The sequence below is a fragment of the Callithrix jacchus genome, chromosome 4 (assembly GCF_049354715.1).
Source record: "Callithrix jacchus isolate 240 chromosome 4, calJac240_pri, whole genome shotgun sequence".
Lineage (NCBI taxonomy): Eukaryota > Metazoa > Chordata > Mammalia > Primates > Cebidae > Callithrix > Callithrix jacchus.
The window spans coordinates 106,030,642-106,051,771 of NC_133505.1; the positions used below are offsets into that span (position 1 = coordinate 106,030,642).

Sequence of the window (21,130 nt, forward strand, 5' to 3'; positions counted from 1 at the left end):
TTGTTCACTAACAATGCTTGTCTCTTCTCTAGCCAAACCCAAATGTACTGAGTGTAGAACAGGTGAGGCTACCTATTATTAATCTTCAGTGTTTAACAATGACAGGCAACAGTATGTAACTTTTATTGTATAGTAGGCACTGTTCTAAGCATTTTGTATATAATTTACCCATTGAATCTGTGAAACCCCATGAGTATAATGTCATTAATACCCTTACATTACAGAAGAAAAAAACTGAGGCACAGAGGGGTTACGTGGCTTGCCCATGATTACCCAGCAGTAACTGGCAGGGGTAAAATTTGAACCCAGGCAAGCAGCGGGAGGTTGGATTGTCAGTTGAGTCCACTCCATTTCTGCACAGATGCCAAGTGTCCTCTTACCTGACAGAATCCTAGTCTCAGTGAAAGGAGGTAGGCCCAATTTGTGTGGGTGTGGCAAGAATGGCAGAGAGAGCACCTGGGACCAGAGGGAATCTGAATGCAACACAGTTGTTCCAACTGCTGTTCAACTTAAAGACTTAACTCTAGGAGGAATAAGAGAGGCTGCAACCTCCGAATATATTTTACAATGACCAACCAAAAATAGGAGAAGCAGAAGCAGATGTTAGTGCAAAATAGCACATCTTTTTTTGTTGTTATTGTTTGTTCCTTTGACACAGGCCAAAATCATATAATCATATAGTCAGCCTCAGGTTGTGCTCTCCTTTTAGATAGGTTGGGACCCATATTTATCTATTAACGCCAGTGATTAAGGACCTCTTCACTTTTCAATTGGCTGATGGCTTTTGTCTGTGAGGATAGCCAATGCTGGTGGGAGAAATATGAATAAACAATCTTATATATGTTTCTTTTAAATAATTTTCACTGATGCATAATAGATATACATTGTTTCAGAGTATATGTGATAGTTTAATACATTCATATAATTTGTAAAAATCAAATCATTTTTGGAATATTATCTTAAATATTTGTCTTTTTTAAATGTGAGAGACATTCAACTTATTCTCTTCTAGCTATTTTGAAATATACAATAGGATACTTTAAACTATAATTATCCTGATTCATAAACCACTAGGTCTTATTTCTTCTATCAAAGGGTATCTTTGTACCCCTTAATCAACTTCTCTTCTTTACCCACTTCCTCTACCTTTCCTGGTCTCTGGTAACCACCAATATACTATCTTTACAAGATTTACTATTTTAGCTTCCACGTATAAGTGAGAACATGTGATATTTGTCTTTCTGTACTTGGCTCAGTTCACTTAACATAACCTTCAGTTCTATTCATGTTGCTATAAATAACAGGATTTTGTTTTTTATGGATGAATGATATTCTATTGTATATATATACTACATTTTATTTATTCACATATTGATAGGTACTTAAAGTAATTACATATTTTGGTTATCTTAAATAGTACAGCAGTAAAGATGGTAGTACAGATATCTTTTTGATATATTAATATTGTTTCTTTTGGATATAAACCCAGTAGTGGAATTGTTGGATCATATGGTAGTTCTATTTTTAGTTTTTCAGGGAGACTTTATAGTGGTTGTAAATAATATACATTCTCACCAACAATGTATGAAGGTTCCCCTTTGTCCACATCCTTGCCAGCATCTGTTATTGCCTGTCTTTTTGGTAAAAGCCACTTTAATTGGGGTGTGATGATATCTCCTTGTGGTTTTGATTTGCATTTCTCTGATGATTAGTGATACTGAGCACTTTTTACTTAACTGTTGGCCATTTGTATGTCTTATTTTGAGAAATGTCTGTTCAGATTTTTGTCCATTTTTTACACTGGATTTTTTGAGGTTTTTTGCTATTGAGTTGTTTGAGCTTTTTGTATATTCTGGTTATTAATCACTTGTCGGATGGTTTGCAAATATTTTCTTCCATTCTGTGGGTGTCTCTTCACTTTGTTGATTGTTTTCTTTGCTGTGAAAAAGTGTTTTAGTTTAAGGTAATCCTATTTATCCACTTTTGCTGAGGTTGCCTGTGCTTTTGAGGTCTTACACAGAAAGTCTTTGCCCAGACCAATGTCCTAGAGCATTTCCCTATGTTTTCTTCTTGTAGTTTCATAGGTTCAAGTCTCAGATTTAAGTTTTAAATCAATTTCAATTTGATTTTTGTGTATGGTGAGAGGTCTAGTTTCACTCTTCTGCATATAGTTTTCCGGTTTTTCCAGCACCATTTATTGAAGAGACTGTCGTTTCCCCATTGTACGTTCTTGGCAACTTTGTTGAAGATGAGTTGGCTATAAATGTGTGGATTTATATCTGCATTCTCTATTCTGTTCCATTGATAACTGTGTCTTTTTATGCCAGTACCATGCTTCTTTGGTTACTATGGCTTTCTAGTGAATTTTGAAGTCAGGTTGCATGATGCCTCCACTTTGTTCTTTTTCCTCAGGATTGCTTTGGCTATTCAGGATCTTTTGTGGTTCCATATAAATTTTAGAATTTTTTTTCTGTTTCTGTCAAAACTGTTATTGGTATTTTGAGAGAGATTGCACTGAATCTGTACATTGCTTTGGGTAGTATGTCATTTTAACAATATTAATTCTTCCAATTAATGAGCATCTATTATGGACTATCTTTTTTGCATTCTGTTTCTTTCATCAGGTATCTATCTATATGTGTATTTTTTATCAGAGTTTTATAGTTTTTCTTGTACAGATATATAACTTCTTTGGTTGAATTGAATACTAGGTATTTTATGTCCTTTGTAGCTATTTTGAAGACAATTGCATTTTTGATTTTTTGTCAGATTTTTAATTACTGCATATATAAATACTATTGATTTTTATATGTTCATTTTGTATCTTGCAACTTTACTGAATTCATTTATGAGTTTTAATAGTTTTTCGGTGGAGTCTTCAGGTTTTTCTAAACAATATTATGCCATCTGTGAACAAGCCTATTTGATTTTTTCCTTTCCAATATGAATGTCCTTTATTTCTTTCTCTTTCCTAATTGCTCTGGCATTATGTTGAACAAAAATGGTGAAAGTAGGTATCATTGTCTTGTTTTGGATCTTACAGAAAAGGCCTTCAATTTTTCCCCATTCAGTGCAAAATTAAATGTTGCTATGTCATGTATGGCCTTTGTTATTTTGAGGTATGTTTCTTTTATAACCAGTTTGATGAAGGTTTTATCAGAAAGGGATGCTGAATTTTATTGAATGCTTTTTTGGCATTTATTGAAATCATATGGTTTTTGTTCTTGGTGCTGTTAAAGTGATGAATCAAATTTATTGATTTGTGTATGGTGAACTGTCCTCACATTTATTGATTTCTGTATGGTGAATTTTACTTGCTTGTGATATATGATCTTTTTAATGTGTTGTTGAATTCTGTTTGCTAGTATTTTGTTGAGGAGTTTTGCATCTATGTTCATCAGTAATATTGGTCTGTAATTTTCTTTTTTAGTGTATCTCTGGTTGGTTTTTGTATCAGAGTAATGTTGGCTTTGTAGAATGAGTTTGCAAATATTCCTTTCTTTCCATTTTTTTTGAAGTTTGAAGAGAATTTATATTAATTATTTAACTGTTTGGTAGGACTGAGCAGTGAAACCATCAGGTCCTGGACTTTTCTTCAAAAGAAGACTTTTTGTTACAGCTTCAGTCTCCTTATTAACTATTGGTTTGTTGAGGTTGTTTATTTCTTCATGGTTCAATCTTGGCAGGCTATATGTTTCCAGGAATTTATTTATTTTCCCATTTGTTGGCATTTAGTTATTCATTACAGTTTCCCACAATACTTTGTATTTCTGAGATCTCAGTCGTTATGTTTCCATTTTTTTGTTTCTGATTTTGTTTATTTGGATCTTCTCTCTGTTTTTCTTAGTCTAGCTAAAGATTTGTTGGTTTTATCTTTTTGAAAAACCAACTTTTCATTTTGTTGATCATCTGTATTTTTTTTAGTCTCAACTTTATTTATTTCTTTTCTAATCTTCATTATTTCTTTCCTAATTTTGGGTTTGGTTTGACCTTACCTTTCTAATTCTTTAAGGTACATTCTTTAAGGTGGGTTGTTTTTTAAGTATTTCTGCTTTTTGATATAAGCATTTATTGCTATAAAATTCCTTGTTAGTACTGCTTCTGCTATATCTGATAGATTTTGTTATGCTGTATTTCAATTTTCATTTGTTTCAAAACAATTTTTAAATTTCTTTCTAAATATCTTCATTAACCCACTGATATTCAGGAGCATGCTATTTAATTTATATGTGTCTGTGTGTTTTCCAAGGTTTCTCTTGTTATTAATTTCCAGTTTTAGTCCACTGTGGTTGAAGATACTTGCTATAACTTCTACTTTTTTGAATCTAATCAGATGTGTCTTGTGGCTTGATAGGATTATTCTGGGGAATATTTTACATGCTGATGAAAAGAATTTGCATTCTGCAACAGTTGGGTGAAATGTTCTGTAAATGTCAAGTCTATTAGGTCTGTAGACCTAATAGTGTGTAGTTTAACTCTGCTGTTTCTTTGTTGATTTTTTGACTGGATGATCTGTCGATTACAGAGAATGGTGTGTTAAAGTCTCTGTCTATTATTACTCAGCAGCCTCTCTTTTCCTTCAGATCTATTAGTGTTTGCTCTATATATTTGGGAGCTCCAATGTTGGGTGCAGAGATACTTATAATTGTTATATCCTTTTGCTGAATTGACTCCTTTATTGTTATAGAGTGATCTTCTTTGTCTTCTTTTACAGTCATTGATTTGTAGTCTATCTATTTTATCTAAATATAGCTACTCTTGCTCTTTTTGATCTCCAGTTATATGGAATGTCTTTTCCCATCTCTTCACTCTCAGTCTATGTGTGTCTTTATAGGTGAAGTGGGTTTCTTGGCTGTATATAGTTGAGTCTTATTTCTTTATTAAGCCACTCTCTGCCTTTTAACTGGAAAATCAAGACCATTTACATTCAGTATTATTATTGATAAGTAAGGACTTAACTACTGCCATCTTGTTGCTTGTTTTCTGGTTTTGTAACTTTTCTCTTCCTTTCTTCTTTTCTTACCATCTTCCTTTGTGAAAAAGTGATTTTCTCTAGTGGAATGTCTTAATTCATTACTTTTTTAAAAAAAGTCTATTATGGATTTTTGCCATGTTGTTACAATGATGCTGCCAAAAACTCGTACACATATAACAAATTATTTTAAAGAGATGATAATTTATCTTACATCACAAAGAATAGAAGCAAAGGAAAAATGGAAAAAGTTTTACACTTTAACTCCATTCCCCCATATTTTAACTGTTAGTTGTCTCAGTTTACATATTTTCATATTATCTGTCTCATAACAGGTCACTATAGCTGTTATTGTTTTTGATAGATTCGTCTTTTGGGTTTCATGTTAGAATTATGAATGGATTGTATACCACAATTACAATATTAGAGTATTTTAATACTTGTTGCTTTTTGATGTATTTAGTTAGTTTTTTTTTTTTTTTTTTTGAGATGGATTTTCGCTCTTGTTACCCAGGCTGGAGTGCAATGGCGCACTCTCGGCTCACTGCAACCTCTGCCCAGGAATTCTCCTGCCTCAGCCTCTCAAGTAGCTGGGATTACAGGCACGTGCCACCATGCCCAGCTAATTTTTTGTATTTTCAGTAGAGACGGGGTTTCACCATGTTAACCAGGATGGTCTCGATCTGTTGACCTCGTGATCCACCCACCTCGGCCTCCCAAAGTGCTGGGATTACAGGTGTGAGCCACCACGCCCGGCCAATGTATTTAGTTTTATCCAGGTGTTTCATATCTTCAAATGTTTTCTTTTTGCACATTAGTGTTTGTTTGTTTGCTTGTTTTTTCCCAAGAGAAGAACTCCCTTTAGCATTCCTTGTAAGACAGATCTGGTTGTGGGGAATTCCTTCAGCGTCTTGTTGTCTGGGAAACACTTTTATCTTTTCTTCATAGTTGAAGGATAGTTTTGCTGACTGCAGTATCTTATAATTTTTTTTATTTTTTATTTTTATTTTTTTGCAGTTTGAAAGTGTCATTTTACTTCTTCTTGGCCTGTATGGTTTCTGGTAAGAAGTCCATTTCCAGATGAATTAGAGCTCCTTTATACGTTATTTGCTTCTTTTCTTTTCCTGATTTTAGAGTTCTATCTTTTTCTTTGACTTTTGAGAATTTATTATCTGCTTTCGGTTGATTTTGTTTGGTGTTCTCTGATTTCCCTACATCTGGATATTTACATCTTTCTCAAGTTTTGGGAAATTTTCTGTTATTTCTTTGAATAAGCTTTCTGCTCCTTGCTCTTTCTTGCTCAGCTCCCTCTTGAACATGGATAAGTCTTATATTTGGTCTTTTGAAGTAATTTTTTCTGTATCTTCATTTCTTTTCATTCTTTTTTTCTTTCTGATTATTTTCAAATAGCCTGCCTTCAAGCTCAGTAATTCTTTCCTTTGCTTAACCCATTCTGCTGTTGAGAAATTTAGTAACTTTTTCAGTTCAACATGTGTATTTCTCAGTTCCAAGCTTTCTTTTTAATGTTTTAAGTTATTTCAGGCTTTTTGTTAAATTTCTCTGATATATTTCTGAATTGGTTTTCTGTGTTATCTTGGAGATCACTGAGTTTCCGCAAAACTACTATTTTGAATTATTGGGCAGAGAGATCACATATTGCTGTCTCATTAAGGTCAGTTACTAGTTCCCTGCTTTGTCCATTTGGGGAGATCATGGTTCACTGCTGTTGCTTCTTGTGGATGCACATCTATGTCTTTGCACTGAGGATTTGCTATTTATTTCAGTCTTCTCTGTCTGACTTGTTTTGGTTTTTATTACATATATTTACTTAGAGATTATTTGGCTCTAGGTGATGCCTTAACCACCTAGTTTGGCCCTTGGAAAATAAAAAACAAATATACAGCACTGAGGTTATCATTAGCAATATCCCACAACTCCAGAACTCAAATATGAGGATGAGACGCTAGTAACCCATCAGTCACAGCCTGTCTTTAATGGGAGAGGTCCCAAAGGATATATCCTGGAGGTGTGGGAAGCCTGGCTAGGGGTTTGTGCTCAGAACATCTGCTGAACATACCTCCTGCAGTGTGAATAGCCATTCGGATTTAGTGTCTTCTTTGGCTGAGTTACAGAGCAAATGTCCCACCTATCCACTTTGTCTCTGTCTGTTCTCAGGGATATTTCTCCCTTCCAGCACTTGTGATATTTCCCATAGGTTAAGGCAGAGACAGGTATTTTGTTAGGGAACCCAAGGTGGTGGGAAAGCTGGTGTCTACCTTGATCTCATTTTTTTCAGAGTAGAAACTGTGAGTTGGGGGGATGTTTTTCATGTGTTTGGTGTCAGGCAGAATGGGGGAGAGGGTGTCACAGATGTGGAAGTCTGATTCTGTTGCAGTCTGCTTAGAGGTTTTTTTATTTTGTTTTTTTCAGTTCTCTGAAGCCCAAGGAACAGTCTTATCCTCATATTTGAGTTCTGGAGTTCTGGGATATTTCTAATGATAACCTTGGTACTGTGTATTTGTTTTTTATTTTCTGAGGGCTTATGGGGGGTGCAGTTAGCTTGTTTCTATGCTGCCATTTTGGAACTGTAAGTCCAATCCTATCTATGTTACACTGTTACGTTCTAAATGTTTGTGTTCTCTGAAAGTTCCTATGTTGAAAACCTAACCCCCAATATAATGGTATGAGGAAGTGATGTTTTTGGGAAGTAAAAACATGAGAATAGAGCCTTCATTAATTGGAATAGTGTCCTTATAAGAAGAGACACAAGACAGCTTGCTTCCTGTCTCTCTTTTTTTTGGCCACATAAGGCTAGAATGAGAAGTTGGCAGACTGCAACCTGGAAGAGGGCTGTCATCAGAACTTGACCATGCTGGCACTTTCATCTTGGACTTCCAGCTTCCAGAACTGTAAAAAATAAATTTGTACTGTTTACAAGCCATCTAGTCTATAATGCTTTGTTATATTAAAATGAACAAGCCATGCACACATATGAATTTTTTTTACTGGATTTGTGCATTTGCAGGTCCTTTACCTCCATTCTTCTTTGGCTATGTCCACATAATGCAGAAATGACTCATTGGTTTGACAAGTGATGGAGTAGGAGAAAGGAATCTGCCAGGCTAATCTGAGACAGCACATGGAAAAATATCTGGCAGTTATTGGCCATTGGTAGTTGCTCAGAGAATTTAATCATGAATTCCAATTTTGTGTTCACATATCAAATTAAAGACTTTTAATTTCTTTTTAAATTAAATTGTATAAAATGGCTATGATAGTTCTATTAGTTTCCTAGGAAAGCTGTAAGAAATTAGCACAAACTAGATAGCTTAAGACTATAGAAATTTATTCTCTCACAGTTCTGAAAGCTAGACATATGAAACCAAGGTGCTGGCAAGTTTGGTCCTTTATAGGCTCTGAAGGAGAATCTGCTCTATGCTCCCTCCTACCGCCTCTGCTGGTTTCTGGCAATCTTTGGTGTTCCTTGGCTTACACACATATAACTCCAATCTCTGCCTCTGTCTTCACATGTATTCTCTTTTCTGTGTGCCTCTGTGTTTCTTAAAATCTGCTTCTCCCTATCAGGACACAGTCATTGGGCCTACCCTAATCAAACATGACCTTAATTTAACTTGATTATATCTGAAAAAACCCTATTTCAAAATGAGGTCACATTCACAAGTATGGGGGGTGCTGGTGTAGGACTTGAACATATCTTTACAGGGGACACAATTCAAGCAAACTACAATTGCATACTGATGAGATTTGACTCTGGGTGACTCTGGAAATTCCTTACCTCCCTTGATTGCTGCTTTCCCACTGCATCTGGCTGCTGTGAATCTTTAAAATCCATATTTAAATATATGGGTGTCCACTGAGGTGACATGATTGAATTAAAAATCTTTTTCTATCAAAGATTGTATAGTTGTAGATATGTTGTGTTGCCTCCGGTGCCTCTGTTTTTTTCCATTGGTCTATATCTCTGTTTTGGTACCAGTACCATGCTGTTTTGATTACTGTAGCCTTGTAGTATAGTTTGAAATCCAGTAGTGTGATGCCCCCCGCTGTGTTCTTTTTGCTTAGAATTGACTTGGCTATGCGGGCTCTCTTTTGGTTCCATATGAAGTTCATGGTGGATTTTTCCAGTTCTGTGAAGAAAGTCAGTGGTAGCTTGATGGGGATAGCGTTGATTCTGTAAATTACTTTGGGCAGTATAGCCATTTTCACGATATTAATTCTTCCTAACCATGAACATGGAATGTTTCTCCATCTGTTTGTGTCCTCTCTGATTTCGTTGAGCAGTGGTTTGTAGTTTTCCTTGAAGAGGTCCCTTACGTTCCTTGTGAGTTGTATTCCAAGGTATTTTATTCTTTTTGTAGCAATTGTGAATGGCAGTTCGTTCTTGATTTGGCTTTCTTTAAGTCTGTTATTGGTGTAGATGAATGCTTGTGATTTTTGCACATTGATTTTATATCCTGAGACTTTGCTGAAGTTGCTTATCAGTTTCAGGAGTTTTTGGGCTGAGGCTATGGGGTCTTCTAGGTATACTATCATGTCATCTGCAAATAGAGACAATTTGGCTTCCACCTTTCCTATTTGAATACCCTTTATTTCTTTTTCTTGCCTGATTGCTCTGGCTAGAACTTCCAGTACTATATTGAATAGGAGTGGTGATAGAGGGCATCCATGTCTAGTGACAGATTTCAAAGGGAATGCTTCCAGTTTTTGCCCATTCAGTATGATATTGGCTGTTGGTTTGTCATAAATAGCTTTTATTACTTTGAGATACGTTCCATCGATACCGAGTTTATTGAGGGTTTTTAGCATAAAGGGCTGTTTAATTTTGTCAAAGGCCTTCTCTGCGTCAATTGAGATAATCATGTGGTTTTTGTTTTTGGTTCTGTTTATGTGGTGAATTACGTTGATAGACTTGTGTATGTTGAACCAGCCTTGCATCCCCGGGATGAATCCTACTTGATCATGATGAATAAGTTTTTTGATTTGCTGTTGCAATCAGTTTGCCAATATTTTATTGAAGATTTTTGCATCTATGTTCATCGTGGATATTGGCCTGAAGTTTTCTTTTCTCGTTGGGTCTCTGCCGGGCAACTATACAATCTTTGATAAACCCGACAAAAACAAGCAATGGGGAAAGGATTCCATGTTTAACAAATGGTGTTGGGAAAACTGGCTAGCCATGTGCAGAAAGCAGAAAGTGGACCCCTTCCTGACACCTTACACTAAAATTAACTCCAGATGGATTAAAGACTTAAACATAAGACCTGGCACCATAAAAACCCTAGAAGAAAATCTAGGCAAAACTATCCAGGACATAGGAGTAGGCAAGGACTTCATGAACAAAACACCAAAAGCATTGGCAACAAAAGCCAAAATAGACAAATGGGACCTAATGTAACTCCACAGCTTCTGCACGGCAAAAGAAACAGTCACTAGAGTGGATCGGCAACCAACAGAATGGGAAAAAATTTTCGCAGTCTACGCATCTGACAAAGGGCTAATATCCAGAATTTACAAAGAACTCAAACGGATTTACAGGAAAAAAACAAGCCCATTCAAAAGTGGGCAAAGGATATGAACAGATACTTTACGAAAGGAGACATATATGAGGCCAACGATCATATGAAAAAATGCTCATCATCACTGGTCATCAGAGAGATGCAAATCAAAACCACATTGAGATACCATCTCACGCCAGTTAGAATGGCGAGCATTAAAAAATCTGGAGACAACAGATGCTGCAGAGGATGTGGAGAAAAAGGAACACTTTTACACTGTTGGTGGGAGTGTAAATTAGTTCAACCATTGTGGAAGACAGTGTGGTGATTCCTCAAGGCCTTAGAAATAGAAATTCCATTTGACCCAGCAATCCCATTACTGGGCATATATCCAAAAGACTATAAATCGTTCTACTATAAGGACACATGTACACGAATGTTCATTGCAGCACTGTTTACAATAGCAAAGACCCGGAATCAACCCAAATGCCCATTGATAATAGACTGGATTGGAAAAATGTGGCACATATACACCATGGAATATTATGCAGCAATTAGAAATGATGAGTTCGTGTCGTTTGTAGGGACATGGATGAATCTGGAGAACATCATCCTCAGCAAGCTGACACAAGAACAGAAAATGAAACACCGCATATTCTCACTCATAGGCGGGTGATGAAAAATGAGAACACATGGACACAGAAAGGGGAGTACTAAACACAGGGGTCTATTGGGGGGAAAAGGGGAGGGCCAATGGGAGGGGGAGATGGGGAGGGATAGCCTGGGGAGAAATGCCAAATGTGGGTGAAGGGGAGAAGAAAAGCAAAGCACACTGCCATGTGTGTACCTACGCAACTGTCTTGCATGCTCTGCTCATGTACCCCAAAACCTAAAATCCAATAAAAAAAAATCTTTTTCTAAAGATTACCCTCCCCTTAAAAATCAAACTATCACCTTGATTGCATGTGTGGAGAAACATAAGCAGAGAGACTGGTAAGAAGAGGATCCACAAGGATGCTCTTCAAGGCTGCTCACATGTTGACAAGGAGAATGAAGTACTTCACAACTTAATTCAACTCATTCTTCTTAAGTTTTGACAACTTACCAGAGTACATCGTCAGGGGATGTCAAATCAAAAGCACAACTCTCGACACCATCTTTAAATTTGATGACCTTCGAGTAGACCCAGACAGGCAATGCCAGGATAAAGGAAGCTGCCCAAAGGCCCAAATTGATGCGGATGGTCTTGTACCTTGTTCTCCAACTTGTCAGTCGAAAGGGTTGGACGAGGGCAAAGTACCTGCAAAGTCAGTTAGGAAGAGTTTTAGAACAATCAATAAAAGCACTGAGCTCCAAGGATGAAAGGTTCACGATGAGAGTAAATTATTAGCATTATTGTGAAGAAGACCTCTATCAGAGCAAAAGAAAGTTATAGTTTTTAAGAGCTGCCTAGTATCTGTAGAGAAAACAGTTCTTGACCCTGCAAGTCTGAATAAACCAGTCACTGAAATAGCTGTTTCTTCTATGAACACACTGATAATTGGTAAAATTCTGCAGTGCAAACTCTTTCTTTACAAAGGGGCTTCTCCTGTAAATTAGACTCTGGAAAACTTTGTCTCCGAACAGGGATTTCCTCGAGAAGGAAATGACCCTTTTCCCAGCAGGATTTACTGACACAGAAGCAGGAAGGAGGGGAATGTGTGGGGCTAAGAGAATCCCTCGGCAGAAGAGGGTTCAGGCACACAGAACAAACATTTTGCCCAGATGGTTTTACACTAAAGTCACCGGGCCCATGGAGTTTCAGCTCACAGACGTCACAGTGAGGATGAACAAGTGTGACTAGTATACACAATGCAAATTCCTTAAGGAACTTAGGCTAGAAGCCAGAGGGAAGAAATGGGCTCATTTTATGGGGAAGCATTTTTCTTTATGCTTTCTCTTTTCATTTGAGAGCCAGGGAAAAAAAGGGTAGTCATTAATCAAACTTGAAATTCTGACATATCAAGTACATTTGGTCCTCCAGCAAATCCAAGAATGTTTCAGAGAAAAATGAAAGCTGAAGAATGAAAAAGAGAGCTCAGATTCAGAAGGAAGGCTATTTGAAAAAGCACAGCTTTGCTGGGGTCTGCGGGTGGTAGAGGATAGTATTAGTAGAAATTCAACAAATGTAAAAATTGTTTCTATGGTCATTTAATTTTCTCCAAGTTTTTGTAAAGCTATTTAATGAAGACTCATAAAAATGAAAAATTTATTGTCTTCTTGTTCTTTCAATTTTGCACCAGAAGCAGGATATTTTGCATTCAGTTAAGGGACCTTTGGCATGCAGAGAGTGGTTTCTGATCAGGGCTCCACAGCTACCCATCCTTTGCATGGTGCACAAGCATTCCCCGTGGCTAAGGAGAGAAGAGCCTCTTTTCTCCCTGCTGGGGAAGTGGATGATGTAGTGACTGCATAGCAGCCCAGTCTTCATTTTTACTGGAATTATAGGATGATGAAGTCATGGCATCAAGCAATTAAGGAATCTTTTCTGATAGCCTCCCTCCCCAGCTAAAAACCTTTCAGTGGTTTTCCATCGATTTTCAGAATTCCTTCCATGATCCACAGGTATTTTTTTTTCACCTGGTACTGCCTGCCGCTCAAGCTGGAGCCTGTGCTAGTCTCTCCCTTGACTTCCTCAAAGCTCTTCCCATTTCAAGGTCAGGCACATGGTGTTCTACCTGCCTGACAGGATCTGCCTCTGCTTCTTCCTGCTCTTCCTTCAAGTTCCTATTTAATTGTCTCCCTCTTAGAGAAGCCTTCTCTGACCACCCATTCTATACTAGAGAACATAACTATAAAAGATTATTTTAAAAAAAGATTGTAGGTAGACTCTGCTTTTCCCCCTAGTGTGTTATCACTATGTGGAAATATACATTTACTTGTGGGACTCCTCACTTAATGTCTGTCTATACCAGTAGAATGAAAGCCCCATGAGGGCAGGAGCCTTGATTATTAGTTTAAGGCCACTGTATCCTATGTGTCCAACAATCTCTAGCATATGGTTCATGCTCAATAAATATTTTTTGAATAAATTAATGAATAAATTGCAAATTTTGGCTCCTACTTACTGACTCTTGATGTTTTAGAGAATTTATTTATAAAAGTAGCCACTAATGAAAGTCTAGGTAGCTTTCATTTGAAGGCAAACATTTTGAATGTTTATATATTGTTTTCTTATGGCTATAGAGATAGGAGTTCACTACTAAACATTCTATACACTTGCAGTTATTACTAATTAGGGAAAGAAAATGAGTTATTGGAAACACTTAAAACGTATAATCCATTAAACTGGCAATTAAAATGATTTAAATATGTAACCACTAAGGCATATTGATGGCACTGACATTTAGTTATGCTCTTACAAAGCAAGCCTCATTTCTCTTTTACAAAACTGCAGATTTTGTTAAACTTTGATGAATTTAGTACAGTTAGAATTACAAGAAATATGAAGAAGGAAATAGTTCCATTTTATATCCTCTTCATTTGTTTCTTACCACCTGATCTTACAGAGTGAAGGCCAGGGGAAAGAAAGGGCAGAATGTCTTAAATGTGAAACGAAATTTTAGCATACTATGTACATTAGATTAAAACAAAACAAAATAAAACAAAAGGCTAGGTGTAAGATACACATGCATGCATGTGTGCACACGTACACAGAGAAAAACCTGTCAATATTAGGAAATACATGCAGTTGGTCTGCTCCAAGACAGAAAATGCCAATTTACTTCATTTATAGTAAGAAATTTACAGGAGTATATATATTTTTTTCCCCCAAAAAAGCCAATATTCTCTTGCATCCAAGGCACAGGGTATAAAAAAGCTCATATTATCCCCAAGATGGGATTACTATTGGTATGGCCTGTACTTTAAGTTGCTTTTCTACAGTGAACCTGGTCTGTTCAAGGCCTTCTTCCTGGTATTGAAACCCTGACAAGCTTCTGGGGCTTTTCTCACAACACAGTCACATTGGCTGGCGTCAGCTGAGCTAACTAGACCTATGCCATGTATTGATTTAAAAATGTGTTAATTATAAGTTGAAAAGCACATTCTATATTTTGAAAATTCTCTTGCAGAAAAAATGATTTTTTAAAATTTACCATGATTATTTATTTTTTTAAGAGTGAATGATTTATATAAACCTTGCCAATTTTTTTTTGTTCATCTAAAGAATGGCTCATCACTTCCCCACCGAAAGTCCCATTTGGAAGAGTGAAAGAGGCAGGGTTAAAGAATATTTCTGGATGAACCCAGGGAAATTTAACATATTCTTCAAGACATTCATTCATTCATTCATCAATATTTTTTGAGCACCTGAGTGCCAGGCACTGTTACGCACACACATTTAGGATATATTGGTGGACAAAGACCCTGCCCTGGTGGAATTTACATTTGAGGTGCAGGGTAACTAGACAATAAATCACACACACACACACACACACACACACACACACACAGTGATTTATGTAATATATTTGAAACCAAGGAAAAAGACAGTAGATCAGAGCAAGGATTAAATATGTTGGGTTAAGGTTGGGTTGGGAAGGAGGCAGATGGAGATTTTAAGTGGGTTGCTCTGGAGGACAGATTATCACTGTTGGAAATACTATGGTTGTCTTTAGGCCCTGTTTCTGTTTGGGGTGAGCTGCTAGGACCTGGTGGGGACATTCTGCATCTGGATAATACAGGTCTCATCCTAGATAGCAAGTTTTCTAGACAGGCCAGACAGTGAGGCAGTTACAACTACCTGCCATTTCTACAGGCAGATGGCTTGGGTCTGAACTGAGCTCTCCCACTCACTGACTCCATAAGTACTAACCACCATCATTATCTCCTCAAACAACATTAGCTTACATGGATGGTGAAAAGGGCTATGGCACATTCCAGGATATAGTGGAATACATTTCTAATGATATAAAATGACAGCATTTGTATTAACCAATCACAATAATGTTTGTAAAAGATGGTCTTCCTGGCACTGGGAAATTGCTTCATGGTCATATAGGAACCTCTACTCCACCGAATCCTTAGAGCTATGAGGTAATAACCAGTATATGAGACAGTAAACGTATCAGAAATAGCCCTGGACAGGGACTAAGGAAACCTACTTTAATTCTTGGCTCTGCCACTAATTCTCTGTGTCCTTCTAGCAAATCTCCTCACCTCTCTGGGCCTCAGTTTTCTTATTGTAAAAATGATGGGGGAAATTCATTCCGGTTTCTAATATTTCATGGTTTTGTGATTTTCTTCTTACAGTGAATTGCAAATAAAGCGGAGTCAAAAAGAATGATTAGAAAAAAAGAGATTGTTGTATTTTACTTTGCATTAAAAATAGAACCTCTGTGAAAATTAAACGAAATATTTGTAAGTAATCAGTCCTGCAATGAAGCAAACAAACGAAGAAGAGCTGTGCTGTTATAAACCATAACTGATGTTGCTTAAATTGGAATGAGCTTGGGGAAGCACAGGCACCTCTGAATTTTATTAAGATATTTCAAAGTCCTTAACTTACCTGTCCACACTCATTACAGTCATGATGGCACTACAGGCAAATTGATTGCAAGTATCTAGGGATGTGATGATGGTGCAGAGAGGGCCCCCAAACACCCACTCTCCCCCTCGGACCCACTGGTGAATAAGAAAGGGCATTCCAACGATGTGAACCAAATCAGCCACAGCCAGGTTGCAAATATAGATGTCAGGGACTGTTTTTTTCCTGGATCTGAAAGAGATGGAGGAAACTGAGGATTGACACTGAATGTATGCAGACTCTTCAATATATGCTACCTGATACAAATTTTTAATTGCCATAACGCATTTTAAATGTTAAAGGAAAACCTACACAAACACATAGAGCAAATGCCTAGACTTGTGTATATTTAAGCATTTTGAACTATTTATTTGGTAATTTACTGTGATGGTTTAAAAATATGTCCACAAGTCAGGTTCAGTGGCTCGCGCCTGTAATCCCAGCACTTTGGGAGGCTGAGGTGGGTTGATCACCTGAGGTCGGGCATTGGAGACCAGCCTGGCTAACATAGTGAAACCTCATCTCTACTAAAAATACAAAAAATTAGCTGGGTATGGTGGCAGGCACCTGTAATCCCAGCTACTAGGGAGACCAAGGCAAGAGAATCGCTTAAACTCAAGAGGCAGAGGTTGCAGTGAGCCAGGATCACACCATTGCACTCCAGCCTGGTCAACGAGAGCAAAACTCCATCTTGAAAAAAAAAATGTTCACAAATTCTTTGACATTCCTTTCAATAGTTGGAGCCTAATTCCCTCTCTTTGACTGCTGATCTTATTAATTTGCTTGTAACAATGAGAATATGGCAGAAGTGACAGTGTGTGACTTTGAAATTAGGTCACAAAGTTATTGTGGGGGTTTCTCTTTGCTCTCTGTTGGATTGCTCTCCCTGGCGGAAGCCTGCTGCTATCTTGTGAGAATACTCAGGTAACAGTATGGAGAGGTCCACGTGGAGTGGAACTGAAAGCTCCAGTCAACAACCAGTCAGCACCAGCTTGTCAGGTATGGGAGTGAGCTACCTTGGAGGCAGATCCTCCAGCTGCAGCCAAGCCTACCGATGACTGTAACCCTGGAAGATCATGAGTGAGAATCAACTAGCTAAGCTGCTCCTGTATCTCTGACCATTGGAAACATGTGAGATAGTAAATGTTTATTGTTTCCGGCCACTTTGTTTGGGGTAATTTTTTTTGAGACGTTTGGGGTAATTTTTTTCTGCAGCAACAAGTTATACCAACTTTAAATATACTCAGGCAAAAGATTTAGTCTTTACTCACTCCTAGTATTTAAAACAGCTGAAGACTGAAAATAAATGATTTATGTTGTCTAATGCAATTTCTTCCTTTTGCAGCTGAGGCCATTGTTAAGATTTCAACAATGACTTAGAAATATTCCAGTAAAATCTAACGATTAGCAAATACTGTTAATAAAGACCCTGAGATCCAGACAAGGAGGACAGTCATCTGAAAAGAGGGAGCTGATAGATGGCACTGAGAATGATCTCATGTCTCCTGTGGGGAGCAGGGGTTGGGAGAAGTGAATTCAATGCTATCTAGATGTGGCATTCTCATCACTAGGTGAAATACATTTCTAAGAGCAGAAATTTAAAATTTAATTGGTTCTTATTTTAAGGAGCTGGCACATTTGATAATAAACAGGTATCATCTTTGGGAGATGCTGTTCATTAATTCAATGAACACTTTATTGAGCATCATCAATTATATGGCAGGCATAATATTGTGCTCTGAAGCTGTAAAGCTAAATTATGTATAAACCCTATCATCAAGGAGCTTATCGTGTAGACATGCATAAATAAACAATCACATTACAATTTGATAGGTGAAAACTAGAGACAAGTACAAGAGCGCAAAGAAGGAGACCCTCTCCTCTTTTGTGGGAAGTGTTAAGACAGGTTTCTTGGCAGATGTGGACAAATATGAATTTAAAGAGCATATAAGAAACAGTCCTAAAATTATGCCACAGTTTCTAGTTTTCTCCTATTTCAGGACTAGTGCTCTGCTGTTTGGAAGTTATTGTGTGTCTTCATTATTCATTGGCTACAACTTCTATAGCCCATGAACTTCATTTCTCAGCTGTCAGATTCTCATGTGAAACATCAGACGGGGTGAGCCCATCTCTTCTCCAGGCCTTGGTGGCATTCACTCTGTGGAGGGGTTACTGCCATGGAGTCCTTATTCAGCAACCATACCATTCAACAACAGGTTGTTGCCACTAAAAAAACAGGTTGGTATCTTGCCCTCAGGAGCTTGGTGGCCCACACCAGAATGACGAAGAGGGAGAAGAAACCCGAAGGAAAGATCATGTCAAACAAAAGAGCAGCCAGCTGGCTGTCCTTGTACTCTCATTCCCTGTCCTCTCAGGGTCATTGAGAGTGGGAAATGGAGAAGGGATAGGGAAGAGGGACAGATATTAGCAGTCAGAAAGAGCTACAATCTAAAAAAAAAAATCATAAATCTTAGTCTATAAATAGATGTTATTTGCATGTTGGGGGTATAAACCATAAGCAATTGCTTAGGTCTCAATTGCAGTAATTAGATCCACGGCTCTTGCTTTTCTCTGGAGGGGTACCTATCGTTTACTGATAATGAATTATGGTAATTCTATTGTGGGGACAGTGCAGGCCATTAATTGGCAATTAAAAAGAATTAAATAAAGTGTTTCTAGATCATATTCTGTATAGTACAAAGAGAATTTGAAGCAATGGATAAATGTATCTGGACATAAATTACTAGGGCAATATAAATAATGCATTATATTTATTGTTGTCTTCTTTACTGAAAGCCACAACATCAAAATTAAAAACAACTAAATAGAAATTGTAGAATCTCTAACTACATAAATTATATTCCTTTTTAGGTCTCATTTATCTTCAGATTTCCTGTTGTCAGACTTCATGAGATTTATGTTTCTTATGATGTATACATTTAAAATAAAATACAAAGACTTGTGATAATTTTGACTAACATGTTCCATATGGTTAATGTGGTCATATCTAATGCTCATTAATTTGAGGAATGGTAAAATAAATTATGGAATTATGGTACTCCACACTACCACACTCAATAGGATGTAGCTGTTGTAAGTCATAGTTTGAAAGAATATTTAATCAGATGGGAAAATACTTATACTATTAAGTTAAAAAATTAAATAAATTTAGAGTCATGCTATATACATAATCGGCATTCTTTCTTTTTTAGAAATTCTTTTTTTCCCACCCCTTCCCCCAAGAATTTCTTAAATATACATAATCAGTATTCTTTCTTTTTTAAGAAATTTTATATAATTCTTTAATTATATAAAATTATGTATATAGCATGACTCTAAATTTATTTGTAAAAATTTTGCAGGAACAATATGTCAGGTGATGACAGTGATCACCTATTTGGTGACTGATATTTTACTTTATTGTTTGTATTTTGTGACTTTTTTCAAAATTTGTATTAAAACCATGTGAACCTTTTACAATCAGAAATAACAATATATGATATGGATTAAGTAAAACTAACAAAACATAACACTACATATGTGGGCTGCTGTGCTTGTCATTTGCCAGCCTGTCCTCAGGCCCCTTTGCCAACTGGCTTCTGATTAGGTTTGGCCAATCAAGTACCACTGGGAACTTGAGAGTAAGGAGGAAAGGAGAAGCCAGAATATTTCTTTCCCCTCTCTGCTGTCGGCATCTTGGGCAGCGGCTGCATCTCTCTCATGGTTCCAGCTTCTCCCGTAGCCCTCACTCCATGGTCCAAGATACCACTGTGGCTCCAGCTCCCACCAGGCAGCCTAGACTCCTGAGGTCTGTAAAATTTCCTTCTCTCTATCTCCCTCCAGCTTGGGGGAGGGAGAGGAAAGTGGCATTGGGGTGAGGGATGTAGAACTGAATTCCTGCTCTTGTTAATCTCTGGGTTGCCTTACCATCCCATTTGGCATTTAGTTGAATTAAATTGCTATCATGAGCCAATGCCAATGGATCAATAGTCATTTCCTGAAGTACTGTTTTGAGAATTCTGAGTCCTTACACAGATGCTATACAGGACAGACCTGTGTGATTAGAGATGACTGCTAAGGGTGAGAGTTTACAGCAGAGTTACATATTTGCCAACCCTGCTCTAGATATATACAGTAATATAGTGGAAAGAGAACCTAACTGGGAATTTTATGTTCATTCCTATGGCATCACTCATTGTGCCCTTAGGCAAGCCATTTAACTCCTTTGGATTCCCAAGCCAGCTGAGGATATTGGCCAACTGGACCATAGCACATATGATCAGATGTGGTTGCATGGTACTCTGGCATCTAAAACATATCTGTGTAGCCAAGGATAAGGGTCAATTCCAACAAGAGTCTGTGTATTGGTGACACTTGAAATGGTAGAGGGCTGGGTAGGGGGAGCTGTCAGTTATTGTTTAATCTGGGTGGGGTAAAAAGGAAGAGACCTCTGTTCTAAATGTTTCCCATCCCTGTCAGCAACTGGAATTCTACCATTAGATAGTACTCCTCTAGGTTAACACATCATCCATCTTGTAATCTCTGTTTCATGAATTCACAACTTAATGTGAATTAGTTGACTTGACAGGGAGATGGGCAGGAAGTGACAAAATGGGAACTCTTTATTTTGGGAGGATAGGGCACCTTTTATAGAGACTCTGCCCACTTCAAGGGAGTCTGTCAGTAAACAGAAGAAAGATGAGTTCAGAAGGTGAATGTGGGGGTCTGACCAAAAAAAGTCAATCCCTTTATTGAAGTGTAGGTGATTTCCAGGGCCTGCTGTGCTTGTGGAGAATAGTTGAGTAATGGGGTTGACTTGTTTCTTGGGAATGCGAGAACAAAATATCATAATTGGCTCAATTTTCTGCATACATTTTCTAAACTGGCTTCTTTGACCTGCTATAAATTTAATGTACAACAGACTACTGACGATCTGGCCTCATTATTTTACAGTCACCCTCCTAATGCACAAATCGCCTCTTGCTTTTTAAAAAAGGCACATAGAACATCTTATTCTTGAAGCTCCATCTTCCTTAAACATATTTATTTTATATATACTTCTAGTCTTCATTTGGC

At 37.3% G+C, this 21,130-nt stretch overlaps 1 protein-coding gene across 1 annotated transcript in view; it reads right to left on the bottom strand.

Moving 5' to 3' along the window:
• MCHR2 (melanin concentrating hormone receptor 2) overlaps positions 1–21,130 on the bottom strand; it is a 64,808-nt gene that overhangs the window by 15,614 nt on the left and 28,064 nt on the right. The window contains exons 3-4 of the mRNA XM_017971280.5: positions 16,037–16,246; positions 11,594–11,788 (exon numbers count right to left, since the gene is read on the bottom strand). Of these exons, the coding sequence (XP_017826769.2) occupies positions 11,594–11,788; positions 16,037–16,246 (405 nt within the window). The remainder of the gene's footprint in view (positions 1–11,593; positions 11,789–16,036; positions 16,247–21,130) is intronic.